The sequence below is a fragment of the Cyprinodon variegatus genome, unplaced genomic scaffold (genome assembly GCF_000732505.1).
Source record: "Cyprinodon variegatus isolate N-32 unplaced genomic scaffold, C_variegatus-1.0 Scaffold282, whole genome shotgun sequence".
In the NCBI taxonomy this organism is placed as follows: domain Eukaryota; kingdom Metazoa; phylum Chordata; class Actinopteri; order Cyprinodontiformes; family Cyprinodontidae; genus Cyprinodon; species Cyprinodon variegatus.
The window spans coordinates 583,231-602,306 of NW_015150735.1; the positions used below are offsets into that span (position 1 = coordinate 583,231).

The 19,076-nt window shown below is 41.4% G+C and overlaps 1 protein-coding gene across 7 annotated transcripts in view; it reads right to left on the reverse strand.

The window, feature by feature from the left end:
* ubr5 (ubiquitin protein ligase E3 component n-recognin 5) overlaps positions 1–19,076 on the reverse strand; it is a 60,475-nt gene that overhangs the window by 14,187 nt on the left and 27,212 nt on the right. For 6 of the 7 annotated variants that reach the window (XM_015383339.1, XM_015383342.1, XM_015383340.1 and 3 more), the window contains exons 19-41: positions 17,122–17,276; positions 16,845–17,042; positions 16,530–16,740; positions 16,223–16,349; positions 15,961–16,112; positions 15,779–15,874; positions 13,532–13,655; positions 13,311–13,408; positions 12,882–13,039; positions 12,701–12,792; positions 12,462–12,608; positions 11,796–11,914; positions 11,285–11,411; positions 10,551–10,680; positions 9,579–9,739; positions 9,221–9,460; positions 8,931–9,054; positions 8,674–8,785; positions 8,382–8,513; positions 2,158–2,415; positions 1,793–2,061; positions 358–569; positions 33–266 (exon numbers count right to left, since the gene is read on the reverse strand). In XM_015383339.1, the coding sequence (XP_015238825.1) occupies positions 33–266; positions 358–569; positions 1,793–2,061; positions 2,158–2,415; positions 8,382–8,513; positions 8,674–8,785; positions 8,931–9,054; positions 9,221–9,460; positions 9,579–9,739; positions 10,551–10,680; positions 11,285–11,411; positions 11,796–11,914; positions 12,462–12,608; positions 12,701–12,792; positions 12,882–13,039; positions 13,311–13,408; positions 13,532–13,655; positions 15,779–15,874; positions 15,961–16,112; positions 16,223–16,349; positions 16,530–16,740; positions 16,845–17,042; positions 17,122–17,276 (3,676 nt within the window). The remainder of the gene's footprint in view (positions 1–32; positions 267–357; positions 570–1,792; positions 2,062–2,157; positions 2,416–8,381; positions 8,514–8,673; positions 8,786–8,930; positions 9,055–9,220; positions 9,461–9,578; positions 9,740–10,550; positions 10,681–11,284; positions 11,412–11,795; positions 11,915–12,461; positions 12,609–12,700; positions 12,793–12,881; positions 13,040–13,310; positions 13,409–13,531; positions 13,656–15,778; positions 15,875–15,960; positions 16,113–16,222; positions 16,350–16,529; positions 16,741–16,844; positions 17,043–17,121; positions 17,277–19,076) is intronic. The other variant, XM_015383344.1, reaches the window with a different exon arrangement.

Below are 19,076 nucleotides of genomic sequence, written 5' to 3' on the forward strand. Positions count from 1 at the left end.
CATCTAAATTCCCCCTTATCATCTAAATGTACCTTTTCCTGTCCATCTGCGGAGTGTCCAAGGTGGTCTGCTGATTCATGGCCTTTATCCAGTAAATCAGAGCCTGAAACACGTAGGCCACATGTTTCAGCGAGCAAACATCCAGAACAGGAAGCACATCAGAGTGCTCGTCATTGTGCGAGCGCATAAGAGACAAGGCGTAGTTCAGGAAGTCTCCCCGGGCGGACATCATGCCCTGACGAGCGGTCAGCAGAGTTGCTGCTCTCCTGAAATGCAGAAAGGACAAATCAGCGCTCGGAGCAGCAACGATTTAAACTGAACCAACCCATCCTCAAACATTCCCAATGGAAACTTTACCTCCGTCCTTCCAGAGTACGGAGGCTGGCCTCCTCCCGGGCGGTCATGCGTTCGCGGCGAGCAGAGTTCTGTGAGGCATGCAGAGGGTGACTGGGGTGGCCGGGGTCTCCGGCAGACGACAGAGCCGAGCCGTACCGCAGCTGAGCCTCGGTGGAATCCATGATGGAAACCATCCAGTTCCAAGTGGGGATCAGCTTCTCTTCAACGTAATTCTGACAGAAAAAACAAAGTCATCTTAAATCAAATGATTATGATGGAGATCAGAGGAAGTGAACCACCACTAGGGGCGAAAATTGGCATGAGTGTTGCGATACGATACGTGTCACGGTGCTTGGGTAGCGATACAATATTATTACGATATTGCAATATCACTATATATAGCAATATTTTTCCCATTTAAAAAAATTATTTATAAATCAAAAAAATGCCAGTGCTGTAAATGTTCATCAGAAGATATTGATTATTTAGTTTTTTGGTATCCATGTTGTTTGGGGTTTGAGTCGGTCCTCGTCTTCCACTGTGATTGCCTCAACTACAGATATGGTGCTGCGCTGCACAGCTAAAGGGCTCCACAGCGCTTTCTGCCAGAGTGGGGGTGCAGAGATAGTCCATTTTCCCCTTATCTTTTTAGGTAAAATGTTTTTTTTTTTTTTTATCGATACTAAGAAGTGACAAATCTATATTATATCGGGCAGTTTAAAATTACGATATATCAAACAAAAAAAAAAAAAGTTCCCCTCCTCAGTTTGGTTAATTTGCTGGTTTCTAATTAAACAGACAACAGGATTTCCTCATGGTTCTACTCTGGCAACGGTTTATATAGCCATCATCTTAAAGTCGTAGGGAAACAGCTGTTCCAAACGTTGCATTTCTGAATTCTCCCGAGTGGTGCACGACTTTACACTAGTGAATAAAGCGAATGTGATTGGTTGATTATCAAGGGGGTGGGATTTTTGTGGTGGAAGGTTCGCAAGCAAGTTTGGTTGTGGCCGGTTTCTTGGAAGCGTCTAAGTAGCGCTAAATTGCTGCCGTAGACACAGACGTCCATCCCCGTGAACACTGGGACGCAACTCAAGGGGAAAGGAAATGATTGTTTTGCCTTATTTCAATCGTTGCATATATTAGCTGCGACATACGAATCAAGATGCTATGACCGAAAAAAAATGTGATTGACAGATGACCGTTGATATATGATTGGCCGAATTTAGGTGTTCAGGCTGACGTCTGATAAAGAGTACATTTATTTACATGTTTAAACCAGAATGATTTAACATTTAAATATGATTTCCCTACGACTTTAAGTTTACTCTCATTTTTCTACTTTGACTCTTGTGCCTCTTATGTTTCTGTTCTATTTTTTGTGAAACGGGTTTTATAAATAAAGCGTTCTTTCAGTGTAGCTGGGGTTTATTAGACGTGATCTCATTTATGTTACCTGCAGGTTGACTGCGTCTTGGTAGGAGAGTTTGACGGCAGCGGGATACTGCGAGTAGACGAGGTGATTATACTTCGGAATCAGACTCATCAGGTCCGATATCTGCCTGATGACGATGCTGTAGGCTCGGGCCAGGCTGCTGGCTGACGTCAGGTAGCTACTGGTGTTGCTGGCTTCCAGTGCTGCGGCGGCCGCTGCAGCGCTGGAGCTGATGGCGCTGGAGCGCCGCAGGTTTGTAGGGTCGATGTAAATCAAGCCGGTTGAGCTTGCTGTGTGAAAAACAATGACCAAATTTACACTCCCTTTGTTTATGAAGGCTTTAAAAATCCCAAAATAAAACCAATGGTTTTTAGCAGTCTACAGACCAGCTGGTGTTGAGGAGCTTGAGGGGCCGCTTCCGCTGGCTCTTTGGCTTGGAGTGTTCCTAACAGCCCACTGCATGGAGCGAGGAGCCTGGGCTGCCGTGTTGGCGTGCGAGGCGCTCGTCGTCCTCTCCAGCGGCTCATCCAAGAGGAAAGTCTCCTGCTCGACGTCGTCACTCTGGCTGCTGCTGCTGTCCGAGTCGCTGGAGTCGTTGGATTGGGAGTCGTCCTCTGAAAAGAAGGCAGGGACACTGCTGGCACCTTTAGCAGAAAGACAGACGGGGAGAAAGAGAAAGTAGATGAGCTAAGAGGTCAGAAGGAAATCCCTGCATCTTGCTTTCACCTCAGTCTTACGTCGGCAGCAATGCACATTAGTGAAACACACCACTTCAAAGCAGAACATCACGTATGACAGTAGAAATTAAAAAGCAGAAAGTCAGAACAGATACAGTATCTCACAATAGTCTGTACACCTTCCATACAAAAACAAGATGCAAAGGAATTAACACTTTCCCTTTACAGTCAGAGGACTGAATATTATGCATTTCCAGTAAGATAATGGAGTAGTTTTTTTTTTACTTGAAATTTTCAAAACCCCTGTACATGGCGAATGGTCCAACCTCTTCAAAATAAGGGAGAAAACACTAAATTCAAGGGAAATGTTCTCTTTGTAGCGCATGTCTATGTTTAAAAGACAACCTGTTGATATCAGGCTGAGCAAATAGACTCCACCCCTTTAGTCAAGCATTGCGACGCCTGCAGGAAGCTCTCCTGATTAACCGATATTTGGTCTTGCTCACCGGAGTGCAGCTCTGTTCCTGTGTTTTGGCAATCTTCCTAAAGGTGTGTAGTCAATTTATTAGACATTTTTTTAATTAATACGCCAACAGCTCACTCTGGTAGCATTTTTTTTTTCTGAATTATTACCACATCTTACTAGTGTATCATCTTTGTGTTTTAAATCTTTGTTTTTGCTAAGTTTGTTAGAACATAAAGCCCTTTGTGCACATTTATAATAACAATGGAGGTAAGGGGCAGTGCATGTGGGGTAAACAAGGAAATAGCCTATTGGGGCTAAGTCAGTTAGCGTCTTCCATGGAACAGAGGCAACAATGAAAAAAATTCTAAGATCAAGTGTGAAAAAATGACTAAAAAATATTTAATTCAGAGATGGATAAGACGGGAAGAGTGCTGGGAATACTGTATAAACATTAGTGTCCACTGAAGCAGCAATGTGTTTGGGTGTAGCTGCTAAATTGATGGATGTGGGTAAAGGTACTGGTGAAGATTCTCAGTCATCCAGGTCATAGTCATTCCAAAAAAAGAAAGTTAAAAACAATCCCCTGGATTTTGTTTCCAAGTTTGAAGACATTTTGCTTCCCCTCTATGAAGCTTTTTTAACTCAAAATGTCAGGAATAGCGTTGAGTTCGAGGTTTTATACAGTAGCGCATCAAGTTAAGAAAGGAAAACCAGCATTAAACAGAGGGGGTAGACTCAGGTTTCAGCTTTCAAAAACCTACAATGCGGCCATTGAGTTGATCCCTTCTCGCCATCATCGCAGCTCCAGTCACTGTACATGAGACCGAAGGACCTCACTTAGGCCCCGTCCACATGAAGTCAAAACGAACACGAAACGCTAATATTTTCCAGAACGTTTGTCGTAAAGACGGAGACGTAAAATAAATGTGATCGACCACACGAATGCATGAAAACGCTGCAAAATGAATGCCAGGCCTGTAAGTGGCGCTGTGGTGCCAAAGCAAAAATTGGCGAATACAGGCAACGAAATGTTGGGCATGCGCAGTAATATTTATACAACAACCAAACCGGAAAACGGCCCTGCGGGTCCATTTTCGTGATTCAGTCAAATTCAGGTGATGAACTATGTCGTCGATATTGCTCTGTTCATCCTGGAGATATTCCAGAAGAAGAAGATTCTGTTGTAAGCCCGACAGCAGGGTGAGTAGCATGAGCAGCAACCATTCAACACAGTACGGTGCCATTGTTGTTGTGATACTGTGTCGCGCATGTGTGTTTAGAGGCGACGCTATGACGCATGAATGTAAGAAAAAAAATGCGGTCAGACCTTAAAGATGGAAACGCGAAAACGGCGTTTCAAAATCTTCCCACTCTGAAGGCTTAATAAAAAAAACATTGTTTACAGACCCCGAAACGCCGGCTTCGTATGGATGAGAGGCTGGTTTGGTGAAAAATTTGTGCGTTTAGGCCAGGGTTTGACTTCGTGTGGACGGGGCCTTATTCAGCGAGGCCAACAATCCCCTTTAACAACCCCCTTTCAGACACTTAGACGGGTATGGGGCATTGCAGGCTAAGAAAAGAAGCCAAACGACCCCCATTCCAAAGGGGCGGACACGTTCATCTGTATAAATTTGCATGTTTTTAAAACAAAAACAAGGTTTTGATGGGTTACTGTATAAAACCACAAACTCAATGCTATTCCTGACATTCTGAATTTAAAAAAAAATCCTGGTTGGGAAGCGGAAAATCTTCAAAATTAGAAAGGTCCAGTGGATTGTTTTTAATTTCCTTTTTTTTGGGAATGTGGGTAATAGTCTTAATATTGATACTAGTGATAGAAATGCTATTTAAGTCTCTGCAGTGAAGATTTTCCTTTTCACTTGATGTTCTGACAGAAGGTTCTAGAACTTGGAGATGCTCTAGATCACTTTATTCAATTAATATCCGTCAATATTTTACCGCGAAGCATTAAAGGGCGGTCAGGCTCAAATTAATAGCTCCATAAACCATCAACTGGCCTCCTGATTGTTTCGTGATGCCGCTGGCAGATGGTGCCACGTCTGTCAAAGGAATTTAGGTATTTCTCGTATATCCATATAACATGACTTGGCATCTTTATTCCCTGAGAGATTCATTCCCAAATTTGGGGGTCATGGATCTACAAATATGGGGTCTTCAGATTCTTGATAAAAATTTTATGAAATAAAAGAAATGATGATGAGGTATAATTGCATAATAGTGTTTAAAGATATAAACACAAACAAACCAAAAATAATGTTTTTTAATGCCATTTGTGTTCTTAGAACAGCTCTGGTCAAATGTTTGTATAATTTAACAGCTTGGGTCCATGTGGAGTTATTTTATCTGCTGTTTAACAGCTTATGAGCCTCTGGCCATCTTTATTTAGAGCAAACCAGGTTTTCCCTCAGGGCCTTCTTTACCATGAGGCGACATGTTGAACCTCCAGAGTACAAGAGCACCTGAGACCTGTTAACACCGAGTCACATGACACCAGGCAGAGAAAATCAACTTCCTCCCTTTTGTAATCAGTTGTTTAGATTTGGTGTTTAATGATCTGTACACCAACGACTTGATATTGGATTAAATGATCATATCTTCAGCGGGGTCTAATGGTAGGAAAGGGATACCCAATCTTGTGAGATACTTTACCTTTCTGCTAATGAAATTCTGGGGTAAACTGATTGTGGTTTTGGTTTTTTCTTCCCACATTAAAACTATACTTAAAGTTAAAACACCAGGGCCAATCTCAAAATCTAAAAACAACAAAAATAAAAACCATTGCCAGGAGCAACACTATTATGAAGATATAGACATTGAATGTAACCATGATGGGTGGGAAAAAACAAACACCACAAACCATTAAAAAACAAAAAAAGATAATTAGTTTGTTATTTGGGTGGAAGGTCAGCTAGACAGGACTTGTGATGAGAGACAGTATTAGCAAACATGAGGCAATAGTTGTGACGAATGAAACAGGGATCAAACTGAAGGAACTCCCGGAGGAAAACTGTGTATGCAGTTTGCAAACTCACTCTTGCCCTGAAATCTGAGTATGCATTGAAATAAAGAGGAGCTCATACCAAAAATAGGAAAGGCCAAGGAGACCCTACTGCCTGCAAATGAAATAGATGGGGTATTCAGCCAGGGATGTTTTTTTTTTCCTGCTGTATCATTAGCTGTCCCAAACATAAATCCCCACAAACACAAACGCTTTCCTATAATCAGAAAAAATTGATTACATATTCATGGATCGTGTTTGTGAAATCTGGAGCTTTGCTCCAACAGGAAGATTTTAACTGCAGCAGATGACTGTTCAGCTCTAATGGCCGAAGCTAACGGCTAGCCAGAGAGTTACCAGAGACCGATTGACACTTCAATAGTTTCATATTTCTTTTCAGGGAGTGGCAGCCAGTGGTTAGGACAGGGGTGGGCAATTCCAGTTCCTGGGGGCCGGTATCCTGCAACTTTTAGATGTGCCTTTGGTTCAACACACCTGAATCAAGTAATCAGATAATTGGGAGGACTCTGCAGGAACCGACTCCATACTAAGGAGGTAACTCAGCCATTTGATTCAGGTGTGTTGGACCAAGGATGGATCTAAAAGTTGCAGGATACCGGCCCCCAGGAACTGGAATTGCCCACCCCTGGGTTAGGGCATTGCGCTTGGATTTCAAGCTCCACCCCCACAGACTGCCAATCTGGGTCTCTGAGCAAGACCCTTAACCCCCACACTGATCACCAGGCGCGGCACAACAGCAGCCCACTGCTCCCTACGGGGATGGGTTAAATGCAGAGAGTTAATTTGGTTGTTCTGTACTTGTGACAGTGTTATGACAATAAAGTTGAATTCTATTCATTTGCAATTCAAATAACAAAGCTGTCATAAAAGTTTATTGGAACTTTTTCAATGGGCTTTTAAACGATGACCTCAGATTTAAATCCTCCAACTTTTAAATGTGTCCCAACACACCAGAACCAAACAGTTCCACTAGTACCAAGTAAAGCTGTGCCAATGAGCGCATATTGGAGTCAGGTGTGTGAAGCAGAGATGGATCTAAGGCTGCGTCTGAACGTCCGTCCTACCTTGCAAAGACCTCAATCTGGGATATATCTGCTTGTGTAGTGATATGGATAATCACTACTTTTCAGGCTGCATTGTAGGAAATTTCGAGTCCACTACTTTTTCGCCCACTAGGCCAGGGGTAACAAAGAAAAAAAATCTGCGGGGTCCGAATAAAGAAAATCATCAACTAGTAAAGGTCTGGAGACATTTCTTATTATAATCTGTTAAACAGAATTTAACACTGGAATAAAATTAGTTTTTTATGCATCCATGTTATACATAGAATTTTTTAAATTTTAAGATCTAAGTTTTTTTTATGTAGAGAAAAACAATCATTCAGTTTGGTATATAGACAATTTCCTGACTCTCATATTTTATAAAACATCTGAACTGACCGTTTGTTGGTTTTTTTCTTGTCTATGGCTTAATGAGAGCAGTGGCCTTTATGCTGCCCTGCAAGGCGTTAAACCCGGGTTTGAATGGAGACAAAGCCATTCTCAAGCCATTCCAGGCTCATTCGTGAGCTAATATATTCCCAAAAACTAAGACCGTTTGTTTAAATGATTGGATGCAAACTACTGGTACTTCAACATACCAGGAAGCAGATTTCTCATCTCGATCAAAATATTTATTTTATATTACTAAGAGGCTTAAAAGTTTCATCAAATCCAGTCAAAACGCTAAAGAGCGCCTCTCACAACTTCAAAAGGAACTTCTCATTCAGGTATGGATGAAGAGATGCTGAGTTTGGAAGCAGAGAACAAACATAGCTCATATAAAACCTGTATGATCCCAATTATCCCTGTTACAAAAATCCACAAAAAAACAAAAATATTTGGGCAGAAACTGAGCATATGCTGGCTGGATGATAGTGGGGATTTTTTTTAATATGTCATATTAAATTAAGCGTTTATTTTCACATGTTTTGCTCCAGAATTTAATAATAATATCACGCATGCTCTCCTTGAGCTCGGAGGAAGTCTCAGCAAAGCAAGACGGGAGGAACAGCGGAGGCTGTAGGCTTTGCTTTGCGCAGGAGGTCTGGATCGCAGCGGGGCGGAAACCCTCAATAAGAAGTCGGCCTGATCGAAAAGTTCTCGCACAACTGAAGAATCTGCCCGAAAAGGGCAAGATAAATACAGTGTATGCCAGGCTTTATGAAGGTAACAGCCCTGTTTGATTTTAGGCCTTCTCAGCCTAGCCCTCAGCTTCAGCTTCTGTAATATCTCTCATCTGGATTTATGCTGAGAGGTCATCTACTGCAGGAAGGAGATTATCCACTTAGAACTTTTAACAAAGCCTCAAAAATTCTAACCTATTCTTTTAAATTTAAATCTTTTATTAGTTGTTAAGTAAGATATTTAAACAGAGCTGCTGATCAACCTGCTTCAGAGCCGGCAGTCGCTGCCGTGACGACGCTCCTGCGGCCGCTGGCGTTGTCCTGATTGCTGTGGTTACTTTCGCTGTCGCTCTCCGTCTCAGCGGCTGCCAGCAGGTCCAGCTCCATGTCGCTTCCTGGAAGCAGAGACAAAGACGGAGTGACGCTTCCTGTAAAGCTTAATGGGATGACATCATAGATTTTCTTTTCACCCCCCTCCAAGGATTAAAAACTAGTTTTAACAATGCAATTTTATTTATAAAGAAAAGAAGAAAAAAAAAACACCACTTCACTCACCATCTTCATCATGCTCATCATGCTGACCTTCAGTTTCAGCATTTTCCTCACCCTGCTCCTCCTGGTCATCATGATGGTCTTCCTCCCCAGCAACTCCTTCTACAACTTCAACCTACGAAACAAATCACAGATCATGTGAGAAATAAACACAAGCACATCAGGAAGAAACAAAAAGTAAAGAAAAAAGGCAGTGATTTTTTTTTTCTCCTTGTTAATTGTTAATTTTGTTTCCTTTGTTAATAAACACAGCGACAAACCTCTTCTACATCTGCTGACACAATGTCATCCTGCTCCTCGTCTCTTCCTCTGACGGGCTGAGACTGGCTGCTCCGTCTGGGCTGAGGGTTCCTAATGATATAAGAAGCAACTGTTTGGATGGAGCTGAAAAGAAAAAAAAATAAAACGATCTAAGTTGCAGCAATAAGAAAAAGTCACAGCATTATCTTCTCATTGAAGCTTCATCTCTAAGATGCATCACTTAGAGATTTACAGAAAACAAACAGCAATGAAACATAATACATCCAGCTTTTCATGACCTTTAGCCCACCTGCTGGATTGGTCCGGCGAAGGTCTCGGAGGAAGCGGTTCCACGGAGAAAAGCTCCTCGCTGCCCTGTACTGCATCTATGCTGGTGCTGGCCAGAGTAAAAGGAGCCGTAGGCCTGGCTATCCCCATCCTCACCGGGACGATCAGCGACTCTGCGACGTTGCACAGCTCCTCCACAGCATAGGGAAGCAGAGCCTGGAAAACACGCCGACATTTCCCGATGGGCTGCGGGATGAAGTTGCTGTGGGGAAGACATTAAAATGAGGAAACTCCAGCTTAACTGGTTCCATAAAATGTAGCCAGAAAGATGGAAAATAATTTCTTAGGGATTTTTGGGTCAAAGCAAAACTGAATCTTACTTTTTCTTTTTCGAGGAAGCCATTTCTACGCTGAGGATGACAAACACCCGAGCAACAGAGCGCAGAAACCTTCTAGTAACAGCTACCGCCTCCTCTCTCCTGCCCGGCGTATACTTGTTCTGCAGCTCCTTCACCAGAGTTCCCAGTAGCGTGTCTATGAACTAATAAGAGGGGGGTCAGTTTAGAAGACGCACATTTGGAAAATAAATAAATTTAACCTTTTGCATTTAACAAAACAAACTTAAAAGCATTGGATAGCTTGATTTTTTTTCTACCCAATGTCCTGCTTTACCTATAAATATTTGATATTCCAGAGCTGCTAGATTTGCTTTCACCACTAGACAACTGTGGTTGCTGCCAAAAGGTTTCTGCTTGGTAGTTATACATAAAGATTTATCAGAAATGGTTTAGGGAGTAAAATTCTATGGACAGAGATGAAAAGAGAGATGATAAAGGAAGATGGGATAAGAATTAAGGGAAGAGAGAGAAAGATAGAGCAAAGAGAAAAAAAATGCTGTAGCTCCTAGAATTCTGCTTTCTTAACTGCATCAAACAAGGGGGGAAGAAACCGAGAAAAAACTCAAAACACTAGCGACAAAAAGAGCGAGTATCCCATAGACATCCACTCAGTATCAGCAAAACCAATGATGATTACACAATAGTGTTCAGAGTGGTATTCATCTAGTATTTGGTATTCCTGGTATTCATGGACACCTGGATCTAAACAGTTGTGGTTTACATGCATGTGTATAATGGGTTTACAGGGATTCTTAAGGAGAATAAGCTTAATAGCAGGTGTGAGAGGCCCCAGACTCACTCTACAGAGCAAAGAGGGGACTAGAATATCTAAAGGAGTCCAAGACAACAGGGATACAGAGAGGGCAGATATAGAGATGGCTGCATCTACCAGAGAAGGGAAGAGGAAAGAAGAAAGGACAGCTTGATTTTTACTTCAAGACTAACGGAACTTACGGTGATGTCAGGAGCACACTTCACAATGAGGCAGTGGGTGAAACAGTCGAGGCGGATGGTGCCACTCTGCTGGTTCAAGTAGACCTGTTCTTCAGGCAGGAGGTGGGCGATTCTGCTGCTGGCACTGAGACTAAAACACAAAAAAAAAAATCAATGATCTGTTCTTCACAATTACCTTAAACCAAAACAACGTAAAAGACTTGACTGAATTTAAAGCTATGGCATTTTTATTTGGAATATGTTGCTTAATAAATTTAGAAAACAATCAAAATGGTATCATATAACAATCGTCTTATTAGTTAACCTGAGAATAGAAAACTAAAATCACCTTATAAATGAATTATAAGGTGAAAATGCATTTGATTTCTGAAGGAGAATATTTCAAGAGAACAAAAAAGCTTTTATTCAGCTTATCAGAAGTTATTTAATTAAAAAACAGGAAACTATTTGCTTACTGTATAAAAAGAACAGAAATGTCAAAAATGAACAAACTATCAACGTATTCTATTTACAATCTAATGCTTTATTCACTCTTGTATCCATAAACAATTAATCTGCATTTCATTTGTAATCAGATTAGCATTTAACCTGCTTAGGACGTTTGCTAACCTATAGAAGAAAAAAGATAAAAGTTTGTTTGCAGGCGTATCTAATGAACAATGTTTCAGTATTTTGCAAATCAAATCCTTTTCAAACCAGCTGATTCTCTCTAGAAACTCTGATCAAATACATACGGGTCTTTGTTTTCCTGAGAACCGAACATAATCATAGATTTGAGGGCATTCCAGTCCTGTAGGACCCTCTCCAGAGCTAGCTGAGCAAAGCGGGGAGGTTCCAGGTCATGGTCTGGCATATCAGAGTCTAAAAGAAGAATAAAATGTCTGTTTTAGAGAAATAATCCTTAAACAAGTACAGGTTAAAGCAGTCAGCACTGATCTTTCAACAGATAATGAAAAATGAAACACATTTTTTTTTCTTGCATTAAGTGTATTTTTTCTTGAATTGAGGAGGTAAGTCTGACACGTTGCCAATGGAACAAAACAATTTACATTTAAAATAAGAAAAAACAATTGCCTTGTCTTATCTCAAGTGCATATTATCTACTAATTTGATTTAAAGAGTAAAAAGACTCATTCCATTGGCAAATCATCTAATTTTCCTACTCAAATTAATAGTAAATACACTTAATTTAAGACATTTTTGCCCATTTCTAGCTCGGTTTTGACGTGTAAAGAGGAGATTTACCTTCTGCATTCGGAGCTTTACGGTTCCTGTCTTCTCTGATGCGCGGTGGCCTGTACTGACAGTGCTCGACACTCTGCCTGGCAACAGTTTGAACCAGGAACAGTAATATATGCTCGCCTCTGCAAGAAAAATCAGAAAGGTTTCTACATCTTGAATCCAATATGAGCAATGAGGTGAAAAAAAAACAAAAAAAAAACCAAAATGGAACTAAAGAATGGGTTTCAACAGCACTAAATACAGCAAAGATATTTAGCCTGACTTTAGCTAGCCAGTTAAGCTAACTAAGGACTAGCTGAGTCCTTTGTGGGTTTTACATCCTGTTAATCCTACAGGATGTACCAAGAACTCAGCTGGCCAGTGGATCTGAATATTTTCCAGCTTAACTGTTGAAAACTAAAAGACCTTCTGTCCACCTGACAGTTATCTTTATTAGCTGAGTTTCCACTGAATGTTGCAAATATTCTTAGTATAAAAAAGCTGTAATTTTCAAAATGCTCATAAATTTCCTTTTATTTTAGTTTTTGAGCTAAGATGCATTGTCTGTTTTTGAGGGTTTGTATCAAAAGGTATGTTTAGCTATTTTCACTATATTTAACTCAAATATTAAGTTGAATTATTTGTTTACATCCCTATCTGTATCTAGAGCATAATGAAAAGGAGGCTGACCTGCTGTTTGGTGTAGTGACCAGGTTTGTTGTTGTTAGAAGTCTGTAAAGCAAATCAAGGCGAGCAGCCTTCTGGCCAGCTATTAGTGTTTTGCATTTGCATTTCTCCCAACAATCACAGTAGGCTGTAGGAGAAGTCCTTTTCAACCTGAGGAAGAAGAAGAAGTCACACAATGAAGATAGGAGCAACAAAAAAAAAAAGATTCACGTCCCAACAAAGCTGAAATTAAAGACACTTACTTGCAGTCGTGTCCTTTGTGGCACACCCTTGCACACTCTGTGCAGCAGCAGAGCGAATCAAGTAGGCCACAAGTTCGACACTCAAATATGTCCTAAAAACACAAAACTCTCAATAAGCCAAATGTTCAGTTTAAACAGGAGCAGGAAGTGGCTCCCTGGTAACCCACTGGCAGCAGCTGACCTGGTTAATGTGCTCAGCTCCAGTCCAGGTGAAACTGCAGGTGTCATTGCAGCAGAGGACGTAGAGTGGAGAATCATCTGGGTTGGTTCCAGACGGGCAAATCATTTCCATGAACATTGAATCTGCGTCCTCTTTCTCCCCCATGCCTGTGTCACCCACTGTGCTCAATGCAAAAGATAGGAATTAAGAAATAAGACTGAAAATGTTCCATTACTGCCATAAAAATCCTTTAACATTAAATCATAGTGATGTCATCACCATTACACAGAATCTGCTTTTACTCCTGCAGCAGTTTATAGCTGGAAGCCAATGTGCTTTCGCTATTGTGGCATGAATACAACACACACACACCTGGGCAAGTAAGCAGAGAACAACTACCGCTATGAGATCTTTGCTTTTTAAATGACAAACATTAAATCACTGACTCACTCTTGGCTATTTTCTGAGCTGCTTCCAGCACAGTAATGGCAGCAGGGTAGGCTCTTCCGCTGACAGCCAGCATGAAAGGCGTCATTCCTCTGGCATCCCTGTCAAACAGGCACAGTAACACAGGTAAGAACATCAGACAGACCAGTACAGGAAAACAAACAGCTGTGAAGGAGATCGTTTATCACCCCATGGATTTTATATGGGTTAAAAAAAAATCCTACTTTGCAGAGAGGAGGTCCCATAGGTGTGGCCTGAGAACAACACTATCACACATCAGCTTTAGAATAAGGTGAGCATTGGCCTTCCTGTCCTTAGACTCCACTGCAGATGTCTCGGTTGACGGCCCTGTAGAAAGACAGAACAGGAGTTTAAACATGCTGCTCATGTAGGAAAAAACTTTCCATTTTCAACTCATTTATCCTCATATTTCAGCGTTCAATACTTCAGACTGACCAGGCTAATTAAAGTAACACTAACTTTTACCCACTAGGGGCTTTGCAACTTCCTGGTTTAGCTTTCTTGAAAGCAACCAATTGCTCTGCACTGTTGCAAAATGAAATGACCAATCTGTTTTTATCAGAATCTGCTCTAAGCTCTACGTTATGAAGTTCCTGGCAAATTCAGGGCCACATTCAGACCTGTGGATTAAATGCTTTATCAGAGAACCAGAAATATGTCTGATCAGGTAGGAGTCAGATCTGGTTTGTTGGCTAACAACTTTTCGCTTAGCTCTCATGTTAACGAGGAGCTCAGACTGCAATAGAGTGGCGCCCAGGGTCACATGACTCATTCATTTACAGAGCTGAGCCTCTAAAGTTGCATAGGAGAGTTTCTGAGAAGGACAGCGTTTACTAAAAATTGACCTGAAAAATCATTTAGTAATAATAAATCAGGCTAATACTACAGTTGAAATATCTGCGAAGGTTCTCAGTGGTCCAGGTCATGGTCCAGCTTGAAAGGTTCAGTTTAGGCAACTGTTCTAGAAGACATGAGGCTGAATGTCTTCTAGAAAACTTCACGTCTAGTTGCCTAAACTGACCTTTTTCAGCTTGACTCCATTCAAAGGTTGAAATGCTGCTTTAAAACAATCGCTGCGTCCGAATATCCACCCTAATTCCTATATAGGGCACTATATAGTGGTTACGCCATTTTAAATAAGTCTCTGAACGTCTAAAGGATGAAAAAGTGTACTCAAATTTTCCCACAATGCACCTTGAAAAGTTGTGATCATTCATGATCACTAGACGAGAAGATATATCCCAGAATACATTATGGCAGGCATCCCCAAACTCGGTCCTCAAGGCCCCCTGTCCTGCAGGTTTTAGAGGTTTCCTTGCTCCAGCACAGCTGATTTTAATTGAAAGCTGATTAACAGGCTTTTGGTCTACTGCAATCATTATAACCAGCTGTGCTAAAGCAGAGAAACCTCTAACACCTTCTATCTCTATTCTCCCACTCTGCAAAATCTGTTAGTTCAATCTCTAACGTTCTGCTTTTTCTCCCAGTAGCTTCATCTGGTCTGTTCCTGTTTGGCTGTGACGCCATCCTGGAGAGAAATATCAGCTGTGCTGCTTCCATCAACACCTTTGTTTATAGATGTTGGAGATCGGCCTGTTTTCCAGTGTAGTCCTGTTTCTCTGACTGTGACTGGCTGGATGTGCTCTCTTCATCCTCTGAGCTGGCTCGCAGCTCGTCTACCTGGCTGTGTGTTGTCTGAATGGGGCCACTGTGGAGTTTGTTAGCAGTTGCCTTTTGTATCTCTGTTTCTTTTTCTATGTTTGCTCCTGTCTCCTTGAACCCCAGTCGGCCTCAGCAGATGGCCGCTCACACTGAGCCTGGTTTTGCTAGAGACTTTTTCCTGTTAAAAGGGAGTTTTTCCTCTCCACTGTCGCTATAAGCATGCTTAGTGATTGCATTCAAATCAATGAGTCGATCCAATCAACTGGTTTTTCTTAGATAGAAAACAGAATCAATTTGACTGTAAGATCTGGTTAAGGTGCCTTGAGATGATGTGTGTTGTGAATTGTTGCTATATAAATAAACTGAACTGAATTGAACAACAAAGTCCACTATCTAGTCCCGCTCTCTCTAGTGATGGAGGTATTTAGGGGTTATGGCGGACATTTCGACACAGCCAATGTAATATCTTGAGTACCTTCCAATTATTTGTAACACCCTCAAATTAGACAAGCCCATTAAATCAGAGCTTCTTAAATGTGGTATCTATTAGCTAAACAAGTTGGACCATTGGTAAAATCTTTAAATTTGTTTGCGATATGAGAAATAACTGGGGCATTTAAATTTATAACAATCAAAATGAAACCTCTGCATTCTCTCCCTTAGAAAATGAAGGAAGAGTTTCCATAAGCATTTAAAAGTGGGTTTAAAAGTTTAAAAGAAGCCTGACCAACACTAACCACCAGTTCTCCTTTAAAGGTCTGCTTGTTTTTATATAGGAAGTAACAAACCTGGTATGGTGGAAGTGCTGGGGCCCTGGTTAGAACCAGAGGATGCTGTGGTTAGTGAACCAACTGCTGGTGCTAGGATGAAATCAATGTCACCATCTGTGGAAGAGAAGAAGCCGCCTTAATTGATTGGCTCAACCTTTAACTCTGTGTCAGCTGATGTTTTTTTTTTTTTATGCACTCACCAGGGTCCATTGGTGGAGGGTCTGGGACCCAACTGGGCGGGGCAATGGGTGGGGAGACAGGATCCTGATGGTCACTGGATGTTGGACCAGATTCATGGCGGCCCAGACCAGCCGCTCTGAGAGACCTCCGCATCATCTCCCTTAATCGAAGCCTATCGGCAAAACCCCACATAAAATCAGCATTTCTGTGTTTTTGCTATAATCCTTACAAAATATTTAAGGTTTGGGAGGAGGGACTCTTTCCATCGATGTGGTAACTGACCCTCTGCTACTTGAGGAGCCGGTCCGGTTTCCAGAGCTGTTGCTGGACACCACAGAAATGGCGTTGGCGATTGCTTCTACAGCAGAAAGACGCTCTGCAAACGTGTTTCGCTCTGACCTTTCAGCTTCTGAAAAGCAAAAAACTTTATTAAAAAATAATAAAAATCAGCAAGAAGAAATGGGAGCAGACATTCTAATTTAAAAGTGTCAAAGTTTGCAATTTCTCAATCAAATAGTCTGATGAAAATGCTAATTCAAAGTCTAAGCTAACATATATACGCATTAGAATCAAAGTGGCAAAGGTTTACCTTCCTCCTCTTTGGTCTCTTTGTTGCTAACGGGGAAGCAGACAGAAACAGCAGCATGGAGGATGTTACGGTTTCCGTCACATCGATGACCCAGAAGTGCTCCGAGGCTCTGGCTGCCCTGATCCAGAAGGAAGGCCTGCTCCAGGTTCATCAGGTACTGCCGACAAGCCTCGTAGTCGCAGCGCAGGACATGCTGCATCAGCGTCTGTTTCTGCAAGGTTCATTTAAGATGTGTGTAAATGTCTCTGAATTATAGAAAGAACCTTGTTCTACTAAATATCAGAAGTGCCATCTTTTTAAAAGGGGCATATTTACCTCAACAGCCATAATAATTATAGCAGCTTTCTTTTTAATGGTGGAGTTAGACGGCAGATTGACCAGAGAGTGAACCCCCATCCCCAGGCTGTTTATGGGAGGCAGGTCCAACCAATCAGGATCCCGGATTCCTCCCATGCAGTCTTTAGCCATAGGGTAGAGTGTGCCATTCCCATCCCGAAGGATGATGGGAGACTCCTGGGGAGGAAATGACAGATTACTGTACAGCTCAGATATCACTGAAGAAAATCTGCAGCTGTTCAGAAGGCCATCTTACCTGCCCGGCAGTAAAAATCGCCACATTGCTCTCATTCTGCCCCAGAAAGGCCAGGTTGCTTGTAGGAAAGTTATTCTCCTGCTCAGCTTTGCCTGTGGCCAGGTCAAAGATACAGTACCTTACCCAGTTACCGGTCTTTAGAACTGCATGGACTCCTGGAAGAGGGAAAAAAAAAAAAAAAGATTCATATTTACAAACAGTTAAACAAGAACAAAAGAAATGGACTGACTGGTTATTTATTCAAGGGATGCCCTAATTTATCTGCATTGACATATCTTTCATCACAATCCTCATTTATAATCAAAAAAATGGGTAAAAGCTGCAAATGAAGATAAAACATAAAACACAAAAGCCTGTTAGTCAAAAGCAAGTTAAATAAATGTTGTTTTATGAAGAGGTTTAAAATCATTTTAAGTTCCAGCAGACCCCACAGAGAGAGGGAACCTTAACGATTAATTGAATTAAATATATTACTTACCCAAATTAATGAAAACATGCATTTGCTAAAATAATAACCTACTGACAGCAGTGATTAAAGCCGGGTATAGTCTATGCGGGTTTTTTTACCCAATCGCTGCACGCAGCTACAGCTCACACTGTACAGTGCGAGTTCACACCTCACGATGTATGTTCTGACACTGTACAAGCTCACGCTCTGATGCGATCTACCTGCTCACACTGTACATCTAAAAACCATGTAGGACTGAGCTCCGCAGTGAGATGGCGCTACTCTGACGAGTAGAAGAGGAATATGAAGCTCACTAAAGTGAAATGCGCTGCCTTGGCAATTTGTGCAATTTTGTGCTGAAAGCCATAAAAAGAAAAGGCGACGACGTATTTGGACAAAGACAAGGCTGAGCAAACATGGCAACTACGGTCTGTCGATTTTACAGAGAGAACTCGATTTTACTCGCACCACCGCCATGCTTCTGTGTTTACATTTGAGAGGAAGAAGATGTGAACACAGAAGCATGGCCCACTGAGCGATGTGCCCACAAATGGCTGACTGAAAATCTAACATGTTTGATTTTATCCCGATGTCACAATTCCTGATCAGAAGGTGGTCGTGAGAGGCTGATCGCCCCTAGTTACCCCCTGTACACTACACAACGCACGATCAGGCTGAAAGTCGGCCCGATCAGAAAATTCTCACACGACTGGAAAGACGCCCTGAAATGGGCAACAAAAATCGTATAGTGTAAGCCCGGCATTACATTTTCTAAATACACACTATAAACACATAAAATATAAAATTATATTTCATAAAAAAAATGTATTACTTTTAATATACAATTGCATGTAAATAAACACAAGTATTTTTTAAATATATATTTTTTTTTATATTAGAGCAATTCATAAATTAAACTAAAATAATCAGCAGATGAAGCCCTGCTTGGGAGCTATCTGGGATATTATTGGGATAATGGGGTGGCATTCTATTTAGAGATGTAAAAACTAAAATGTAAATCTTAAACAACAATGTCAAAAAGGAAAAGACAGGCAGACTGGAAGGAGCAGAAAATGGATGCATTGTGTTCATGTTGCCCATTTTGAACCGGGTGAAGGTTGAGAAGAGCAGATTGGTCAATCCCGCTACAAAGCGAGCTGCAGTACCATTCTTCTGTAACACCATGGTTTCTTTTTCATAAGTAATCATTGATGTTTATTTCCATCTTGATGGGGTTGATGCGTTTTGGGCTGGGAGCCTAGACGAGTTTGGAGATGCAGCAATTGTATGGGCATGTAAAAATGTTAGAGAGGACGTCTCTTTTTTTAAATGGAGTCCAAAGGAAATTGAAACATATCAGTTATTGGTTTAACCAGGGTTCCTACAGCATAAGGCAAGTTAAATTCAAGACTTTTTAAGACTTTTTAAGGACCCGCGGGAACCCTCTTTAACGGCTAGATAACTATCAGATATTTTTTGCCTCTATAACTTGGGGCAGCTGGAGGTT